Raw genomic sequence first — 19,442 nt, forward strand, 5'->3', positions numbered from 1 at the left:
ATACATACATAAACAAAAGAAATTACTTTTTTGTACACTGAACACATTTACCTTTTTGCTTATTTCAGAGAAATAAATGTTTCCATCCCTCTCTTCTGCTAGAAGTAAAATTAAAGAACTGTAACTAATTCTGAATTCTCTCAATATTTTTACCTTGCAATTTTACTTTCATGTTTTCTTTTTTTTTTTTTGTGGGTTTCTCAGTGTATTTTCCCTTTTTCCTTCCGCTTCTCTACAATACAATGGAGTGGCTTTTCAGAATAAAGAAATGAAGTGGAATAAATCAAAAGTAGAAAAATGTATTTTCTTCTCTTATAGTAACTAGAGGCTAAAAGTGACAGAGTTTAAAAGCTAGTATCTCTTTTCTTCGCTTTAGTTGATGGTCATAATCTTGTAAAGTACATAGAACTTCACGTTACAAGTGAAGAAATTAGAATAAAATCACAGAAGGATGTATGAGGGGAATAATGTGAAATGCAAAAGGGAATATTTAATATACACAGAAACACATTTTTTTTTTTTAAAGTGGAGAATCAACATGTTTACAGTAGTTTTCATCTACCAGTGTCCAGGTGCTTTTTATTTTTCTTTTAAATGGCACATAATCCTTTGAACAGTTTTTTTCTTCTGTGTCTTTTCACCTGCATCTTTTTTTTGTTTTTTGAATCTTGATTACAATATTGAACCTAAAAAGGCTGAATCGACTGAAATGTGTTGAGTTCCATAGTTTTGCTTTGAAATCAATGAAAGTCCCTAGTTAACTGGAATGTTTTTTTGCAGTTAGATCTTGAATTAAAGGTAACATGTAGGGAATGTCTGCCCCTCGGCTTCCTGCTTCTCCTCGTTCTGCTTTGCTGTTTGTCACATGGTTATGTGTCTTTCTTGGGCGGTCCCCCCCTCACGGAAGCAAGTGCGTGCTACAGATAACATGAGCCTTGTCAGAGGTTTTGTGTGTCAGGACAGAAGCCTTGAACTGAAGATTATCTTAGTCTTATTCCTCCTGAGTATAATTAACTAAAAGAACCCACCCGAATTAGTCTAATAGAGCTTTTGATCCACTATAAATAAACTTTTTTTGGCTCCATGGGGATCTGAGGGCTTTTCAAAATGTGGGTTATTTTAGCGATTGTAAGGAAGACATTTGTGATGAAAGGTAATGGCAAGATACTTAAAATGAGACCTGTGTTACTATTCTAAACCTAATAACTCAGCAATGCTTTAAAATATAACAAAAATATGACTAAATCACTGTGCTGTTTACTTGTGCCAGCCTTGTCTTTGAAGTACAGTCTTCCAGCAAGCAATTAGTTCTTTTGCTTTTAGGTAGAACTGATTAAGTCATATCTGCAAAACAGTTCCACTAATGAAAAAGCTTTTACAGAGCTTTGTTTCCTCTGCAGTCTATCAGGAGGATAAAAAGTGGAAAACCTACTCGGGTAATGGGCTAGGTAGACTGACTAAATATGAGAAGCAAATCTTTTGGAAAAAGTTGTGTTTCTTAATGAATTTGTTTCTTAAAGTTGAACTGTGAGCATTGAATAATGCTCTTCGAGTCTCACTGCTAGTTTGCTTTGGTTTAAGTATTTGTGATGTGTTCGTGGTTAGATAACACTGTTAGTGTGGGGTGTAATGGGAAATCACAGCCTTCCTTGTGTGGAGCTCTTCAAGCTTAAAATACAAATTGCGATATTTCTGGGGCAATCCTGCAAATAAACTTACAACAGTGTGAAATCAAGCTTGAAGCCTCAATTAGTCTGTCACTTGCCATAGAATATTCTGGGTTTAAAGTTTGTGACTCTGACTAAGCTTCTTTTGGTGACAGCATCCTTTCCCCTCTGACACAGGTTAGCGTTTCTGTGTTTTATTGTAGAATGACCTGGGGCCCTGTTGCTGTTTGTCCCCCTCTCCTCCGCTGCATTTCTTTTTCCTTTACCACACTTGCCTTTGCTTTAAACGCACTGGAGTATGGTGTCTGGCATCTAGTTGCCCCTTCAGAAGGTATGGCTCTCCCCTATGCCCTCTGTCAAATCTGCTAGCCCTCTACCAATCTCTGCTCCCCAAGGCATCCAGAGTGGCAGGAGACACCTATATTTACACAAGTAAAGCCCAACCTCTCTGTTACTCTTCCTGTCCTATGTCTCCTTCCTTCTGTCCTTCCCCCCTCCTGTTGCTGGAAACCCCATATAGCCTTTGTGTCCTTGACTGGAACCTGGATCCTCCAATTACAGAATGTTGATCTTGGGAGGTGATTTTTCAAAATAAATAGCAAATGAGTTCCTTATACTTCTACATAGTGACAGCCATATGAGAGTTACTGTTTACTGTGATTAACAGAAGCTGCTGTGTAAGTTGGAGTCCTAACTTAGGTTGTGATAGAGTATTCTGTAGTCACTGCAGCATGAAATTGTACATAATTAAAAACCAGATGATGCAAAAATTTTTGAGATTTTACAAGTGACCATGCTGAAAATCTGTTCTGGCTTGTCTGTATGTATGGCACATTAATTGAGTTTGTCTCATATAATTTTGTTTAATGTACTGGAATCCACAAACTATTCTGCAGTGTCTCTCTCTGACTAGCATGGTGGCTGTGTGTTTTGTTGTGCCATATATCATCTGTGTTTCAGGTAGTGAGATGTCACTGAGATGTGAGGAGGTGGAAAATAGCAATTTGTCATGAAAACCTCAGCTAATGATGAGCTGTGCAAACAGCAGCAGAACCTTTTAGCTTTTGTATAAACTATGAAAAAGTAACAACTTGCTCAAATTTTGATAAAAGTATGCAGAGGAATTGCAGAACAGGTTTTATTTAAATTACATACTATGAAAGATGAAGGAGTACTTAAACTTATGAGCTATTCAGAAATACACTTTTAAAGGTGCTGCTTTGATGCTAAAATGTTACTTGGAGACTTAGGTATTATAGAGAATATGTAGTGTAACTTTCTATAGCTTTTTCTGTTGTACACTGTGTCTCAGTTTGCTTTTTAAAATTTTAATTCTTTTCGATATACTTGGGAGTTTCAAGGGAAAATATGTAACCAGCAATGCACCTAAACTGTTTAGATCTCCTAGATGTGCATTACATGCTTTCCAACATTGGAGATGCTGTAACTGGAGCCATGGATCTGGTAGATCAGACCTTGGGAGAACATAGCATAGGTCTTCAAATCCACAGGATTCTTGAATAACTTACAGCAAGTTTCACAGTCCAGGTCTTGATTCCCTTATCTGTAACATGAGATAATAATTCCCCACATCAGAAGCATGTTGTTAGGTAAAAATGTTCATTTTGGGTGCATGGGTGTTTCAGAAACAGGGCTTGTATAAAAATTAAGAATCGGGAAACAGATGCATTCAGAGTATAGTTGGGAGCTTGCAGTGGTGTCTGTGCTGGCAAAGACGTCTGCATTGGTAGAGTCTTTGGAAACATTTGGAAATCCACGTGCAAAGTTCAGTAGGATGTTTTTGACTGGAAAATTGTGCAATTGTTCTACTTTTGGGTAGATTTAGTTATTGATATCCCATCTTAGAACAACTTAAACGCACCGCTTTCTTGCTTGATGACCAAAATACAGTTAGGACAGACAGGTGACTTTCACTGTTAAGATTTATTGAAGACAAACATTAGGTAAAATAATTAGTTATCATTTTAGGAAGTCTCTGATCTTCCATTATAGTGGCAAGTTCCAAAAATAGCCGAGTACAATAGGAAATCTTTAACAGGGAGGAAAATCTGAGCTTCGTGTTCTCATCTTGTATTTGGTTTCTTTTTTTTGCCTTTGAAATGGTAAAAAAACCCCAGCCTACCCCTTATTTCAGACAGTTGAAAACTCTGAGCAACTCCTCTGCATTAGTGCTCGCTCAGTCAGTGAGCTCAAAATAGATTTGCTAGGGTGTTGCATGATGCACTATACTCATTTAATAATTATAAGCTACCTTTGCTTTTCTGAAGCAGCATGATGCCTTGTAAGGAGGTGTAGTATAACATCACAATCTTCTGGAATAATGATCTTTACTTACCTGATGAGATAAGACTGAATGTAAGCCTTTGCTTGCTCTCATGTATCAGTCACCTTCTGTGTTCTCACAGTCCCTCTTCTAAAAACTAAGCCAAGAGTTGAAATGTCTTCTTGTGACTTAACCCCAGCTGGTAACTGAGCACCATGCAGCCATTTGCTCGTTCTCTCCCAGCAGGATGGGGAGAGAATTGGAAAGGTAAAAGCAAGAAAACTCGTGGGTTGAGATAAAGACAGTTTAATAGGGAAAGCAAAAACGGCGCACACAAGCAAAGCAAGGAACTTATTCACCCCTTCCCATTGGCAAGCAGGTGTTCAGCCATCTTCAGGAAAACAGGGCTTTGTCGTGCATAATCGTTACTTGGGAAGACAAATACCATCACCCCAAACATCCTTCTCTTCCTTTTTCTCCCAGGTCTTATTGCTGAGCATGGTGTCTATGGTCTGGGATACCCCTTTGGTCAGTTGGGGTCAGCTGCCCCAGCTTCTTTTGCACCCCCAGCCTTCTCACTGCTGGGGCGGCATGAGAAGCAGAAAAGGTCTTGACTCTGTGCAAGCACTGCTCAGCAATAACTAAAATATCTTTGTGTTATCATCACTGTTTTCTTCACAAATCCAAAACATAACACCATGTAAGCCGCTATGAAGAAATTTAACTCTGTCCCAGCCAAAACCGTATGTATAGCTCTGTACATACTTTGTGCTGCACTCATCTGTGGCCACCATTGAACAGCTGTGTTGGGCGTTTTAGAGAAAAAGAACGGAGCAACTTGGTTACCTTGTCGGGATAGTCTGAAAGGCTTGATTTTTCTGGGGGGAGAATGTTTTAAAAAAAAAAAAAAAATTACAAAATGCAGAAGATCCATCCTAATGACTTCAACATCATTCTTCCCTACGAATAACAATCCAGCCTTCAGACCAGTCCTCGAACTCTTTTTAATCAGCAATCTGCTGTAATGCTGTCATGAATTTGTATGTTTGCCTTTTCTAGTGTCCTACTTGTATCCTACCAGAAAGGGCATTTTATTGACATTTCATTGGTGCTCTGTTGATCTTACTGATCTGATTTTGTATGTTCAGAGAAAACACAGCACCCTTTTATTTAGTGCCATCAAGCTTACTGAAAAGTTGTAAACAAGGGTATTTTATTTATCTCTTAGCATAGGTGGCATAGTATTGCTGTGTGTTGTGATTTTAAGAAATCTGTTCTGTTGTGTGTTGGATTTTTGGAGCTGTATGGTAGGCATCTGATAACAGGGAAGAAAGTGTTAACTCTGAAAGCAATGGGAACTAGAGATGTTACTGAGATCTCATCAAGCTAAATCTTCTTTACATGTTATGTTTTAGAAAATCTTCATGAAACCCAGGGCGAAGGAGGAGGAATGCCTGTTGCTTTTGATGAGACAAGGGTGATTACCAGAGCCCACTGAAGCACTTTAGATTTGAGATAGTCTTAAGAATGTTTTCTAGCAGTAGGCAAACAGTGGGGTGCTCTGCAGTATATTGTACTACTTTGAGAATATGCAGAACATTATAGCCAGAATATACAGCAGGTTGTGAATTGTTGTGCATTGTATAAATTTGATTAAATCTTGCTGCTTGGAGCAGTTTATAGTCCTTGTTATTAACCAAAGAAAATAAGATCCAGTTTTCATAAAATGAAACTCTACTGTTGAGAAATAAATAGTGCACGTGTTTTAACAACGGAGGCGCCCCTTTGACTACTCTGTAGGTCAATGTTTGTGTACTCACAGCAACTCCTATTTTACCCACTGATGTGAAGGAGAGGGAGATCTCTGAAGGTGTGTCTGTTCCATCAGAGTAGCATGTCTACCAGGGCTTTGTACAGAAGAAACTGTCCATGCAGGTAGTGGATGTTGAGATGTTAATCTCTGGATATTTGACTGACATACTGTAGAACATTTGGAATGAATTGAGAAGTGTCATAGTATTTTGGTGAACTTTCTCAGAATAAATTCATCTTTTCCATTCTTCTTACCCTCCAGTTCCTGGTTCTCATGTGCTGGGTGGTCAAGGATGTGCCTTCCCTTTGTTTTCTTTCGTTTTTTCTTAAAATTGTTCCTATTTCATGGTAAAGATGAAGCAGACCTTGAATCTGCAGTCATACATGCTGTTGCAAATAGGGTTGGTTTTTTTTTCCTTTTTCTTTTTTTAAAACCCTCTCACAGGTAAATAGTAATTTTTCTCAAGACTTCTAACAGTATTACAACTTGTGGTGGTACATGTTGTTTACAAAGACACCAAAGCAGTGCCTAGAGATGGCTCTAGGCTGAAGTTCAGATATCATCAACTGCAGAGAGGAACATTAAGACTGTGATTCCTGGAGATGCAGTTAGACAGTATAATGCCACCAGAATAAGCCCTGACTGAAACACTGAGAAGAGCTGTGTAAGTAGAGAAGAGTTGTATTACACTGGTGCAGTGCATCAGTCCAAGCCCATCTCTTTTCCAACAGCAGTTCCATACTCATTCCTGAATGCAGTAGTAATGCAAGTGATTTGTTTAGCTTCCTATTTTGTTCTTTTTGAATTGTAAACCAAAACATCCAATTTACTTTCAGCCATATTTCTACAAAATTGCATGGCTTGAATGCCCGCTTCCTTGATTGCTTGAAAGCTTTCATCAGTAGAGTTTAGCTGTTTAATTTTCATGCTCTTGGGTGTTATTTTGTTGGAATTTGGAGTTCAGCTTTGAATGCACTGCATTATATTTACATTGCTTTTATTTTACTATCTATTTATATATTTTACTTTGGGTGCATCAAAGGTTTCTGTCAAAATACGTATTATAATATATTTTTTATTGCTTAAAGTGTTCTTTCTGTTTTCTGCTGGTTCCTGCCTGTGCATGATCTTAAAATAAAACAGCTAGACCAAATAAAATTCCTTTTGTTCTTAAGTGTGTGTGTGTTCACCATTTTGAGATAAGGTGTGGATTTAGATGGCGGAGACGATAAAGAGGAATTTTTGGCTTTTGCAGGGTTTTGTTTTGAATGCACATTTTTGGTTTACTTTCTGCTTGCTTGCAGTATTTGCCCCCTGCCCCCTTTATTTTTTTCTTGACACTGGAAAGCATAGGAATATGGAGCATGACAAGGACATTCCCTCTGCAGTGTTCAAATAAGCATCTTTTGTTCCGAGAGATGTTTAGAAGTCTTGCAGACTTCTGCTGGTCTGAAAAAGTCCAGGACTTCTTACCTGCAGCTGTTGACAGCATGTAGTTTAGGGGTGGCTTTATTTGGTACCTCTCCTCTGGGGTTTCAAAGCAGTCTTAAAACAACGAGAATTCCCCAAAACAGTGGTGTGTTAATGGGAGCGATCCTCTGATTCATGAGATTAGTGAATAGCATAGTTTTAAAAAAAAAATTTAAAATCCTGTTGTGTTGTAGGACTTTGATTTTGTTCTGATATAAATGACTTGGCATTTAGTGAAGTATTGCAGAAGTAGAAGGCTGTCTAATAGGGGATTTACGCCTCGCAGCTTGGGGATTTCATACGAATAGATGAAATTGGTTTCATCAGCACAAAGTGACATTATATTATGGGCAAATGCATTGTTATTCTGGCAAAAAAATGAATTGTATCAGTAAAATGGAACAACCTAAGAAGTAGCGAGGCCAGGTTCTTGGGCAGAACAGATAAATGTATACATATATTGAAGGGATGAGGGGAAAATGCTTTTAACAGAGAGGGAAAACAGCTCTTAAAAGGAAGAAAATTGTGTAAGCTTATTTCTTTAAAAAAACTTTAAAACGAAACTAACTTCTCCCACCTCAAAAAAACCCTTGTTTACTTCTGTTTTAGAAAATCTAATGCGACCCCTTAAGAACTATGGAATCACATGGTGAGCATATGTTTTTATTTAAATCAAGCTTCTTTACAGATGTACTTGGTATTGTGCTGGAAAGCTTAAGTTTTTGCTTTGTTATTTCAGCATGTCTATGGGTTTCTTGATAGAAGAGACTGCCCCGGTTGTGTGGAGAGGGCTCATGGTAATGTCAGCTGTTGAGAAATTGTTGAGACAGGTAAGGACTTAGGTACATATTTGTGTTTCAGACTAATCGGTTATTTTAAAATTCATTTAACTGATGCATGAGCGTCAGTGATATTATTTCATATATTAGTGGTGAGCAATTTTGTAGCTTGGTTATCTTAAATTCTAGTAAATTTAATATTAACTTCAGGTAAGAGGGAAAGTTGACACTTTTTGCATTCACTGATCCCCTTCAAATAGAACTGTTGTTTCATGCATTTGATGAGTGAATCACTCCAGTTTACCTTCCTTCTCATTCCTTTTTATGTTTCTTTATGCAGTTGATAGAAAAAAATAAAAAGGCATTTTTTGAAGTTGCCTAAGGATTTGTATGTATAGGTATCTATGCAAATCTACAGCTGTATTCCCTTACATGCTTGTTAATTCACCAGCACTAAGAATTCTTGGATGGCATTTGACGTATGACAGGTACATGAAAATCATTAGATACCATCTCTGTGTAATGCAGATAGATTGTTAGTTAATAAATTTCCTGGCATATGGAAGCGGGGTGGCTTTTTTATTTCTTGACAGATTTTTTTTTTCCCCCTTCTTATTGTGAATAGATCTGTGAAGTGCTAATGAGACAAACAGCTGAAAAAATGCATTAAGGTTGCATGTTTAGACTTTGAAGTGACCCAGGTTGTTCACAGCTGATATCCATTCCAGGGATTTAATGTATACAGCTTGGAGATCACTAGGTTTCTGTATGTCTTCTGTAAATGCCTCCAAATTTTGTGCTCCTTTAATGACTGGAAAGAAGATTCACCCCCTCCACCCCCCCGCCTTTTTCCATTTTTACTGAATTCTCCTCTAACACAGAGTTTAGAATAGTGGCAACCATTGCCCTAGTCGGAAAAGCCATCTGTCTGCCAAAATTTCGGGAAGAACATCTTTGTCTAGATTTGGCCTTTAAAAATAAGGGGTATCCATGCCAATAGCTGTGGAAGGCTGTTCTAACCTTTTTGTGTGTTGCATTGCATTGGCCAGACTCACAAAGACTAGAGCCTAAAACCTCGAAGGTAGAGCTAAAGTTAGCACCTGCTGTATTGGCGTACTCCACCCTGGGAGACTGAAGACTGGCAGGCACTCCAGTGCCATTACTTCAATCAGTAGTATCCCCAGATGGGAAGCATGTGCCAGCATCCTTGTGGAGGGTAGGGATGACGCTGTGTAATGAGCTCGTTGCTCCCTAGCAACCGACGAAGCAGTTGCATGCTGGCCGATTATGCTGTAGGAACGAGACAGAGTCCATTAATGCTTGGGGCATCAGTGATTTCTATGACAGTGAAACCTGAATTCTGAAAGAGGAAGGCTTTAAGCTAAATTTCTTCTACCCACAAGCATTTTGCTTCTGCATGACAACCAGGGTAGTCTTAAATCTGTGCTGGAAAAAGTTGTTTGCATCTCCTCCTTTGAAGAATGGAACTCACAGATCACGGGGAGAGCCAGCAGATTCTATTTGATGTACAGTTGGTTTTTAGAAAATATGTAATAAATTTTACAGACTAACACATGCTATTTTGGTTTTAAAAACTGTGATCTCCTTTCTGCCATAGTTACTAGGCAGTCTCAAAAAGGGGTTAACTGTAGAACCAATGGTGTTAGAGCCTTGGACACCTAAACAGGAGAGGGCCACAGCATGCGATGATGTTTTTATGGATACTCTGATTACATTTTATATTAGAAATAGTTTTGTGATCTGTTGGGGGCTTTGAAATTTTTCCTTGTTTTCTCTTTATGTGTTCTGGTTGGTCTTAGCTATTACCTTTTGTTTGACGGGATAAAGTTGCTTGCAAGAGTGAAATACTTCTGCTTGTATTTAACTTTCTAAAACCATGTTCTTAAGAAATAGCTGCTTTACCTCTATATAAACCATTTAAATTAGCTCCCTAATCTAGATTTATAGTACAATATAAATGTAAGGGGCTTGTGTGTCTTCAGACATCAAGCTGATAAAATATTAAATTCTTAAAATAATTAAGTCAGCCAGGTAGAAAATACAGAGGTTCCAAGACTTTTGCATTAAAAACACTGGTGGTATTTTATAATAGTGTTTATTGGTAGATGGTGAAGGGTTTTTTGCTTAAAAGCATCAAGGGTATGCATTCACTCTGTAAATAACGTTGGATGCTTGTTTGATTCCCCCCCCCCCCAAACAAATCTGTTTTCTGGAGTTTATCATGCTTCAGATACTCCAATAAAGCATTGAAGGGCCTAGTTTCCAAATTCGTTAATGGGGACTTGTTAACTCATTAACTTGTTAGCTCATAATTGGTCTGTGCTTGTAACGAGTATTTAAATGCTTCTCTTACATTTGCAACTTATTTAAATCTCTGGAATTCTTACTTTAGAAAATACATTTGTTAAATACATACATTATGTGCCTTCTTACATACTCACTGCATATAACCTCACACTTTGTAATACATATACATTTGTCCTTTTCTGGTTTAGTACTTTGACGGATGAATGGCTTTTCAGCACAGTCTAGAGCCCACCCTCATTTTTGTCTCTTTACTTCTACTTGCATATGGCCAGCATGTACATCACTTTTCAGATAAAACATCACCTTTTTAAATCCAGGCTCTCCTTCTGCCACATGTCTAGTCTTGAGAAGCTACCTTTGTTCTTGTGTGTTGTGTGGTGTCAGACTGGTAGTTAACAGGCAATAAGTTAGACAAAGAAGACCAAAATTAGTGCTTGGTGTTTCTCTGGTCATCCATATCTTATGAGCAAGGATGGTTTTTTGGAACACATCATATCATTTTCCTTAAACAGAGTTTGAAGGAAATGTGCCTTATAATACGAAATAGAGTTAACAGTTTAGTTTACTATATTACATATGCTACATATATATTGATATGTGTGTATCAAATCAGTATATAAATGAAAATATATTGATTCTGTAATGTGTCTGACTTAGTAACTTATTGAGCAATACTTTTAATGAAAGAACAAAAAATACATAAGGAAATAATTTTTCACCTGTAGTGAATTACAAACAGTAATGGAACATTTGATTCTGTATAAACATATTCATAACTCTTTCAGTTAAATATATCTCTAGTTTACATGCCTTGAAATTATCTGAAGTTTTGTTGTGGCTGAGAAGCGAGTTCTTCATTCATGTAATTACAAGTACAGTAGGCCCGTTTACACTGCAGGGTGATTTTTTTTTTTTCTCTTACTTGGGTTTTAACTCTTCCCATTTTCCTGCTACAGTTATCTTCGTGTAAGAATTCTTTCACCTCTGTTAACACTTCCTTTGAATCTTGCTTGCCTGTAGGTGAGATAAAAAAGAGAGTACCTTTTTGTTTACTTGAGTTGTTTTAAAAGATAGTTCTTTTCTCTTAAGGTATCGTTAAAGCCCAGGTAAGGACGTTTTGATAGTTTTTCAGCATCATCTGTAGCACTAGGCTTTTTCTATTCAGTTTTCACTTAACATACATTACAGAAGCTGCCTACTCTTTTGTATAGTCCCATTCAGCGCTTGTTCCTTTACTCTGTGTGTGTCTTGACCCAGTGCTATGGGACTTAGTTCAGATTAAACAAGCTACATCAAGAGTTCATCATCTTGGTGTGTTTGTTGTGGGAGTGACTTCTGATTAGCCTTCAGGCTAAGTACAGTGAAGATAATAATTTTTTTGAGAGTTACCTAAAGCCTGTACTTGAACAGTAATGTGCCTGAAAAGCTCTGTTGAAATAAGTATCAAGTAGGCAGCTAAGAACCTTAGAAATACAAAGATTATTTAAAAAAAAAAAAGGCAAGCAAAACTTTTTTCCTGACTTAAACTGCTTTTGCAATGAGGATTTTAAATGGTCATTACCACTGTCCCATACAGTCTGTATGGTAAGTTTTCTAGCACCATTCTCATTTCTGTCTGAGGACATCTTGACAGTTCAGTGGCAAAGGAGCAATTAGAAGGGTGCAGGCACAATCCTTAACTGATTTAGGAGCGTCATGACTGGCTGCTGTATGTCCTGGAGTATATTGTGGCAATTGTTCTGCCAAAAGTTTGGGGGAGAGGAAATGGCACTGTGTTGGCTGCCAGTTTAATAGCTGCTATAGTCATAGCAGCAATACAAGTGGAGGGGGTTTCTTATTTAGGCAGTAATCAGTAAAACTTTTAATGTGAAGGATAATAGGTGTTGGTTTCTCTGATCTTGAACTCTATCTTACTCTACATGTGTTATCAAGTTGAAATAGCAGTAGAGAAGGAAAAAAATTCAATATGCAGTGGACAAGTCAGCTATTAAAAAAAAAAGGGACTACAGGCAAAATACAAATGCATATTTTGGCACATAGTGTTCTCCTTGTATCTTTGTCATATCAATAGATAAAGTTGTATCACTATTAGAAGCAAGCATTACCTATACAACATGGATTATAGATGTCAGCAGTTCTGTTAAGTGCAAACAGTCCCCTTGGAACTAGCCCAAAAATCTGCTGTCTTTTTAAGGCAGGGATATTTGGTTGATTAACATCCTTAGTAGGATTTATTACTCTGATACGACATTTTAACCTATGTTTTTGCAGGCTAGTCAGATCTTTAATGGCAAGACTCTTGTATTTCTTCCTTATCATGCTCCTCTAGAGTATCAAGAACACTTTGTGCATTGGTAGCATCCTTGGTTTAGCATGGCTATAAAGTAGAGCCTCAGCACTGTTAAGTGTATTGTGAGCTCTAAAGGTTCCTTAGATGTACCTGATAAGGATGAACACATTTTTCCGGAAAGACGACGAAGCCTTTCTTGGAGTGTCTCAGTTCTAATGAGTTACTAAAATACTCTTACTGATTGTAATTCCTCCGTCTCTTTCTTGCTGCTTCTTTTAGCAGTGCTTTAGTGCCTCTGTTTTATAACGGGTATGTATTGAAAGAAAATTAAAATAAAGTTCCATTGGTAGGGATATAATCAGAAAGGACAGAATACAGGGAAGTTAGCAGAAAGCAAATAATGTAAAACTTCAAGTGCAGAGCAGTTGTATGTGAGCAAAAGGAAATGGGTCATTGCACTTTGAATCATGGACAGGCTTTATCTCCTATAGATTCCTGTTGAAAATCATTAATTCAACCAAAAAAATGATCAAAATTGATTTATTATATCAACCCGAAGCTGAATAGGGCTGTAGTCTGAAGAGCCAGTCTTGTCCTTTAAAAAAACTTTAACTCAGTTTATGTGATTATTACAATTATATATAATTTTGAAAGTGTGGCTACAGATGGAGATCATTGTGTGCTACTTTCCTTCTGAAGCTGTCCTTTACTAAGAGAAGAACTGCTTTGAAACCGAGCACTTGCCAGAGGTAATGGTGGTAGTATTTATATAGTAGAGTGTGTATGTGTGATACATATATGTACTCAAACCTTTTTTTGTAGCATAATTCTCTGATGCCTAGTTATCATACATAAGTAGTTGTAGAGTATCATATGTTATTTGGAATAGGAAGGATGCTGACAGATGGATAAATTGTCTTTGAAATATTGAGCAGACTGTGGGTTGTGAGGTCTGCAGTACTTCTCTGTGAAAAAGCTGCCATAAAAGCAACAGTGGAGTGAATGAAACAGTAAAATTTATGTTTAAAGATCTGGGATTAGATTAATTTGGAAACAGCAGAAGTATTTAATTCTTGGAGAGCAAAGACTGTGGAGGCTATATTGTTGTGGGTTTTTGATCATTGCTTGAAGTGGCCTATCTCTATAGAGGAGATTATAGATGTTCAATACTATTTTTGTTTGACATATGTTAGTTAGTAAATTATTACGTGCAGTTGCTACTGTTTGAGAAGTGTATATGTAGTTATTGGTATTCTCCTTTCCACCATTTAAGTTGGAGAGGTTGCATATGTGGATTTGAAGGCTATTTTTCTTTAAATGTTGTTTATTTTAGGTATATGTTAATGCTGCACTTGAGAAGACAAGAAAAATAGATAAGGTATTGAGACTAAATGTATTTATACCTGGTAAAATAGCTACCATGCTGCCATCGACTGTTTTACTGTGCATACTCTTCTGCACAGCAGAATGTTCTGTATATGGTGTCTGTAGACATCAGTCTGATCTCATTTATCATGTGTGTTTATAACATACTGTGTTAAATCTCATATAAATTTTCAGTTTTGTACTGTATTGTTTGCCTGTGTGTATAAATAGATTTCTTACGAACAGAACAATGGAGAAACTAGGGGAAACCATTCCAAATTGGAAGGAATGATGTATATTTAATTTGGAAGCAATACATGACAAGAACATTGTCAGTAAGGTAGTTAGGTACTACATGCTGAGCTGTCTGCCTGATTGATTAGTGTGATTTACTAAGATTTGTCCTTCGGCTTCTGTTTGTGTCCACATACTGTCTTTTGCCTTATGTTTTTGGGACCATTGAAGTTTCATTCTGTTTTTATGCAGTGTTCAGCACTGTAGTGAGTTATCACCTGAGATATGCCCAGAAATATAAAGACTAGGATTTACAAATTCCAAGTAGATCTAAACTTCTTCCTTTGATACTTTTTCATACTTATGAAATAAATTTGTTATACTTTTTTTTTCTACTGAGCACAATATATTTTGTGTTGCAGGTTCCCAAAGTATATGTGTGTGTCAATGATATAAAATCTGTTAAGAATGCCTAAGATCAGTGTAAACATATGACTGGTATTCACCATGACTGATATTCATCAGAACCTAAATGTCTTTAGCAGATACATGCACAATTGCTTAACTTCTGATGGTATATACTACCTTGCATGTATATTCTCCAGCAAAGAGCCATCAAGGTGATAAGGGGGATGAAGCATGTAGTACGTGAAGAGACACTGAGAGAACTGGAGGTTTTTTGGTTATGAGAAGGTTCAAGGGAGATATGAACTGCGGTCTTCAACTACGTAATGGATATGTACAGAGATGATGAAGGTAGGTGTTTCCTGAATGTGCACAGTGATAGCACAAGAGGTAATGAATGTAAGTTGCAGTATATAATAAGACATGGCAGGGGAGGGGGAGTGTTTGATTTTTTTACAGTGAAAGCAATCAGAACAGGTTGCCCGGACAGATTCTAGCACCTCTGTTTTGGAAAGTATTCAGAACTCAGCTGGGTAGGACTCTGAGTAACCTGCTCTAAGTTGGTCCTGCTTTGAGCAGCAAGATGGACCAGACAGATAATGTCCTGAGGTGCCGTCAAACCTAAGTTATTCTGTGAATCGTTCTAAAATTGGCATTCCATTGCCTGTTTGACTATTAGTATGTAACCCCATTAAAGCCTGTAGCTCAAAGAGGAGAAAATGGTTCTGCCTTTCACAAAGATTGCTGGTTAGAGTACTCAGTCAAAACCTAAACTTGAAATGCAGGTGTCTCTCTAAGTGCCCTAATCACTAAGCTAGACAGTCATGCTAGCTCATCTCTTGCTCGAATGAATATACAATTAAGTCTTGCAATCAAATGAGCAAGTTTCAGCATTATGACTGAGAGCATCCTTTCCTCAGTAGCATTTCCAGTCATTTGGCCAGTCTCTTTGGACTTTAGAGGTGCTGATCAGATCCCTGTAGGCAGAGACATAGAAGTTGAACCCAAATAAGGATGCTCGTTCAAGAGATAAGGCTTAACATGAACTATGAAATTAAAAAGAAAATAGAGAAATATATATGTATTTTTTTCCTGTCATACCTCTTGTTTTGATAGAAGTACCCTGATCTAGGAGAGGTTTAAAAATGAGTATTCTAGGCTTGTGTGAGTTGATGTGCTCTTGGGCATCTTAGAATTGAGTAGCAATGCCATAAAGAAGGTTGTGCTGGAGACTTATTGCAACTTTTTGCTTTAGCTTTAGTAGTTTATTGCCTAGGATGCAGACCTTTAGGAAACTCAGTCTAAGGCATCTGGCCCTCCTCTGTAGTGCAAGGAAAACCATAGCTTGATTTTTTTTTTTTTTTTTTTTTAAATCTTGCTATTGGTGTCGACCTTGAGTATTTTACAGTCTAAATTGGACAAAGAAAAATTCAAAGATGGTGGCAAAAGAAATCTTAAAATAAGAAGTTACACATGTAGAATAAATCTTTTATGTCCAGACATTTTAGAAGAAGGGTTGAAGAAAGGCAAGCAGGAATGAATTCAGGAATGGACTCTGGAGACATGGATTTGAAGGCTAGCATGTTTTTAATTGTTTTCTAAACAGGAATACTGGTGGGACTTATTTACATGAAAAATTTCAAAATACAGCATACAATAGACACCAAATGCCACTCTTCCACTAATAAAGGAGTCCTTTCTTTCTAGCTGCTCTAGGTTAGATGCAAAAAGGGACATGGGTATTGCTGTGGTGAACATTGAAGTGCCTGCAGGAGTGGAAAATCAAACCAAAGCCTAGGCTGGAGCCACTGTGTACCCGGGGTGGTGGGAATCCATCACTCTCCTCAGATAGTACCCCATAGAGAGAATCCTGTTGCTATCCTCAGGTAGCACCCCAGTGGTACTATCTGAGGGGAGTTACTTTCGCCTCCTGGATTTACCTTCATACTCTTTGGCACTGTCTTAGGAGAACAGGTGCAAGACTTGGATTTTAAGGGTAGCAAAAACTTCTTATCCTTCAGATCCATGGCTTGAGCAAATTGGTGTAAAGTTCCAATTTTGCTGTGTTTCATCATTTACATGGTTAATTTCATTGGGGTCTTGCTCAAAGATGAAATTATTATTAGTGTGGGCAAAAAAACTGTCTCATCAGTGTAAAATTAGTGAGAGAGTGTATTGGTGGATGAGAGGGAGCAGTGAAATGGGATTTAGCAGAGAATGACACGTATTGGGTCAGGAGGAAGATGACAATAACAAGTTGATGGCTCTTTTTTTTGCAGCTATATTTTGAATGAATTGAAAGGATCCCCAGAATAGTAATAGTGAGTCAATGATGAAAATTATTCTTATTGTAGATGTAAAGAGCAAGTGAAGAAAAAGCACTGCAGTGAAGCCAGACAATTTTTTTTTTGTACAGATTTTATTTTTAACACTTTTATGTTTAGGAAGGGCACTCTATCAAGAGATTACCACTGAAGGCATTTAACTTGCATTATGGCAGTAAATTTTCAAGACAGGAAAAGAGTGAGATGTCACAATGGGAAATTGTAGCAAAGGTGGTCAGCAACATGAATAGCTCTGTATTTTTTTCAAACTTTTATAATATTTTTGCCTTTTAATACACATTTAAGAGTCTGTGCACACTTGTCTGTTTATCAACAGAATAGATGTACCTAAAGTTATATGCTAAATGCAGGTTAATACTGTTTTCTTCTTTCTGTATTTTGTGTTTTGGCAACATCTGCTATTTGAGAATTTTTGCTAATTTCAGAATTGACTTGTCTTTCATAATATTCATGTATTTATCCAGTCTGCAAGTAATTGAGGAGTTGAAGCAGATAGTCTGTAGCAGGATATTTACAGTTTACATTTCACAGAGCTAAACAAAGCTGTGCTTATATTATAAACTACAAAGATGTATTTATACTTTGCCGTGCATAATTCTAAAATACTGTAGTCTCACCAGGTGTCACTACAGTGAAAAATTTGCCAGCATTTCAGCAATTACAGAAGTATTTCTTCTGGTTCATTTTTCTGTTTTGAGTTATCTTAGCCTGAGGTGGGCATAGAGATTGTTAGTTCAGGCTAAAGTCTTCTACTTTACAGTTTGGAAAAAAAAAAAAAGTTGAGACATTGCTATTCTTCAGAACAGTAAGAGCAGTTGCATCTTTAGAGAATTGGGATACTTTTCTGTTTCTATTTTGGTGATCCAAAGTATGAAAATTAAAAGATCCAGACATTTCATCCCTACACATAAGATCACTGATATTATGTATTTGTTCTTTTTAAAAAGACAAGATCTGCTGTTGAGATATTTTGAAAAGAGGAACAATGCTCAATAATAAATAGTGGCCAAACTTTGCAGTGCTAAGACTGCAATTTGATATACTACTAAGACTGCATCTACAGTTGACAGACAGGAAACAATAGCTCTGATTGTTTGCGAGATTTTTTTTTTTCTTAAATCTTTAATGACTTTTCCTTTAAAGCAAGGAAGGTCAATTGGCATCCCTCATTTTATCACTGAAATTAAGGAAACTCTTTCAAGGGCAAGATAAGCAGATGACCCAGTCACACCTTTTAAAAGAATTTGTTTTAAAAAATGCTTATGCTGATTTTTTTGTTATGTTTATTTTGCTAAGACTAAAGGATGAATAAACTAATTTCTTCTCATCCAGAGCCCAGTGAAACCAGTGGAAATCTTGACACTAATTTCTACACCATGCTGTAGTTGTGATGTCGATGTTTAGCTAAGTCTGTTACAGGAATTTGTATAATCATCACTAATGCTGAAATACTGATAATCACCTTGAAAGGTCTTGTCTGTCCAGAGAGAACTGCCTTAACCAGTTCCAATCAGTATGTACATATTTAAATGAAATAATTGTACTTCCTGGAGATTAGAAGCTAAACATAGATTCAGAGAGGTACTGCAGCCAAAAGTGTGGGAGGTGGCAGAAAGCTTCTTTCCACCCCTCTGCCCCCCAGGGTTAACTCCCTGTGAAGTTAAGAGTATTCCTACCATCACCCTTTTACTGAGTGCTCCTGTATGTTATGGGATGGGTTTGTTTGAACGAATATGAGCTTGATTCTTTCTTTTTGTTTCTGCTGAAGCTACAAAACCTGTTCTGTTGCATTTCTTCACTTAGTGAAGGAAGCTGGATCTATACGGATCCCTGTTGCTTTTTTGGCTCACGTTAGCAGCTGATATGAAAAGGGATTATAGTCTCTAAAAGGAATTGACAATCATAGAAGTGTTAGGAGAGCCAGAAGAAAACAAAAGCATTAGCCAAGGACTTACTGCTGAACTGGAAGCATTTGCAGTAAATGTATTTTAACTATCTTCGAGGATTAAAAAAAGGCAAAAAAAAAAAAAAGCCTAACAACACAGTGAGAATGTATTTACAGCAAACATTTCTTGGCCTGGTTCCTCAGCTGTCATGGTTATGACTGTGCAACTACTGCTGCTGTGGGAACAGGCTGTGAGAGTGTTTTCTTTGCTCTGCTTCCAGAAGTCTCATCTCTCGCACAGATTACACAGGTATGCATGTGTCTACCCACTTTTGCATAAAACAAAACAAAGGCAAAATATGCAACTGTTTTGCTGGGTTTGTTAACTAGACAGGAAGAAATGGGAGAGAGTTCATGGTGTCTCAAAATGGCTGTGCTAGGGCTAGAACGGATGGGGTTGTCTTTTTTTTTTTCTTCTTTTTTGTTTTCTTTTTTTCCCCTTGGGCATTTGAAGTAAACTGTTTTGAGGTTTAGGATTTCTCTACAACAAAGTTCAGATCTTTGGGCCTAAATGGCA

General features: G+C 37.3%; 1 protein-coding gene across 6 annotated transcripts in view; it reads left to right on the plus strand.

The window, feature by feature from the left end:
* The window catches only part of NUBPL (NUBP iron-sulfur cluster assembly factor, mitochondrial), an 87,674-nt gene that overhangs the window by 23,118 nt on the left and 45,114 nt on the right, over positions 1-19,442 (plus strand). For all 6 annotated transcript variants that reach the window (XR_012628910.1, XR_012628911.1, XM_074868257.1 and 3 more), the window contains exons 5-6: positions 7,844-7,883; positions 7,974-8,064. Coding sequence is in view for 4 of the 6 variants with exons in the window: in XM_074868257.1 (XP_074724358.1) it covers positions 7,844-7,883; positions 7,974-8,064 (131 nt within the window). In the remaining 2 variants the exon portion in view is untranslated. The remainder of the gene's footprint in view (positions 1-7,843; positions 7,884-7,973; positions 8,065-19,442) is intronic.

The sequence above is a fragment of the Strix uralensis genome, chromosome 4 (assembly GCF_047716275.1).
Source record: "Strix uralensis isolate ZFMK-TIS-50842 chromosome 4, bStrUra1, whole genome shotgun sequence".
Lineage (NCBI taxonomy): Eukaryota > Metazoa > Chordata > Aves > Strigiformes > Strigidae > Strix > Strix uralensis.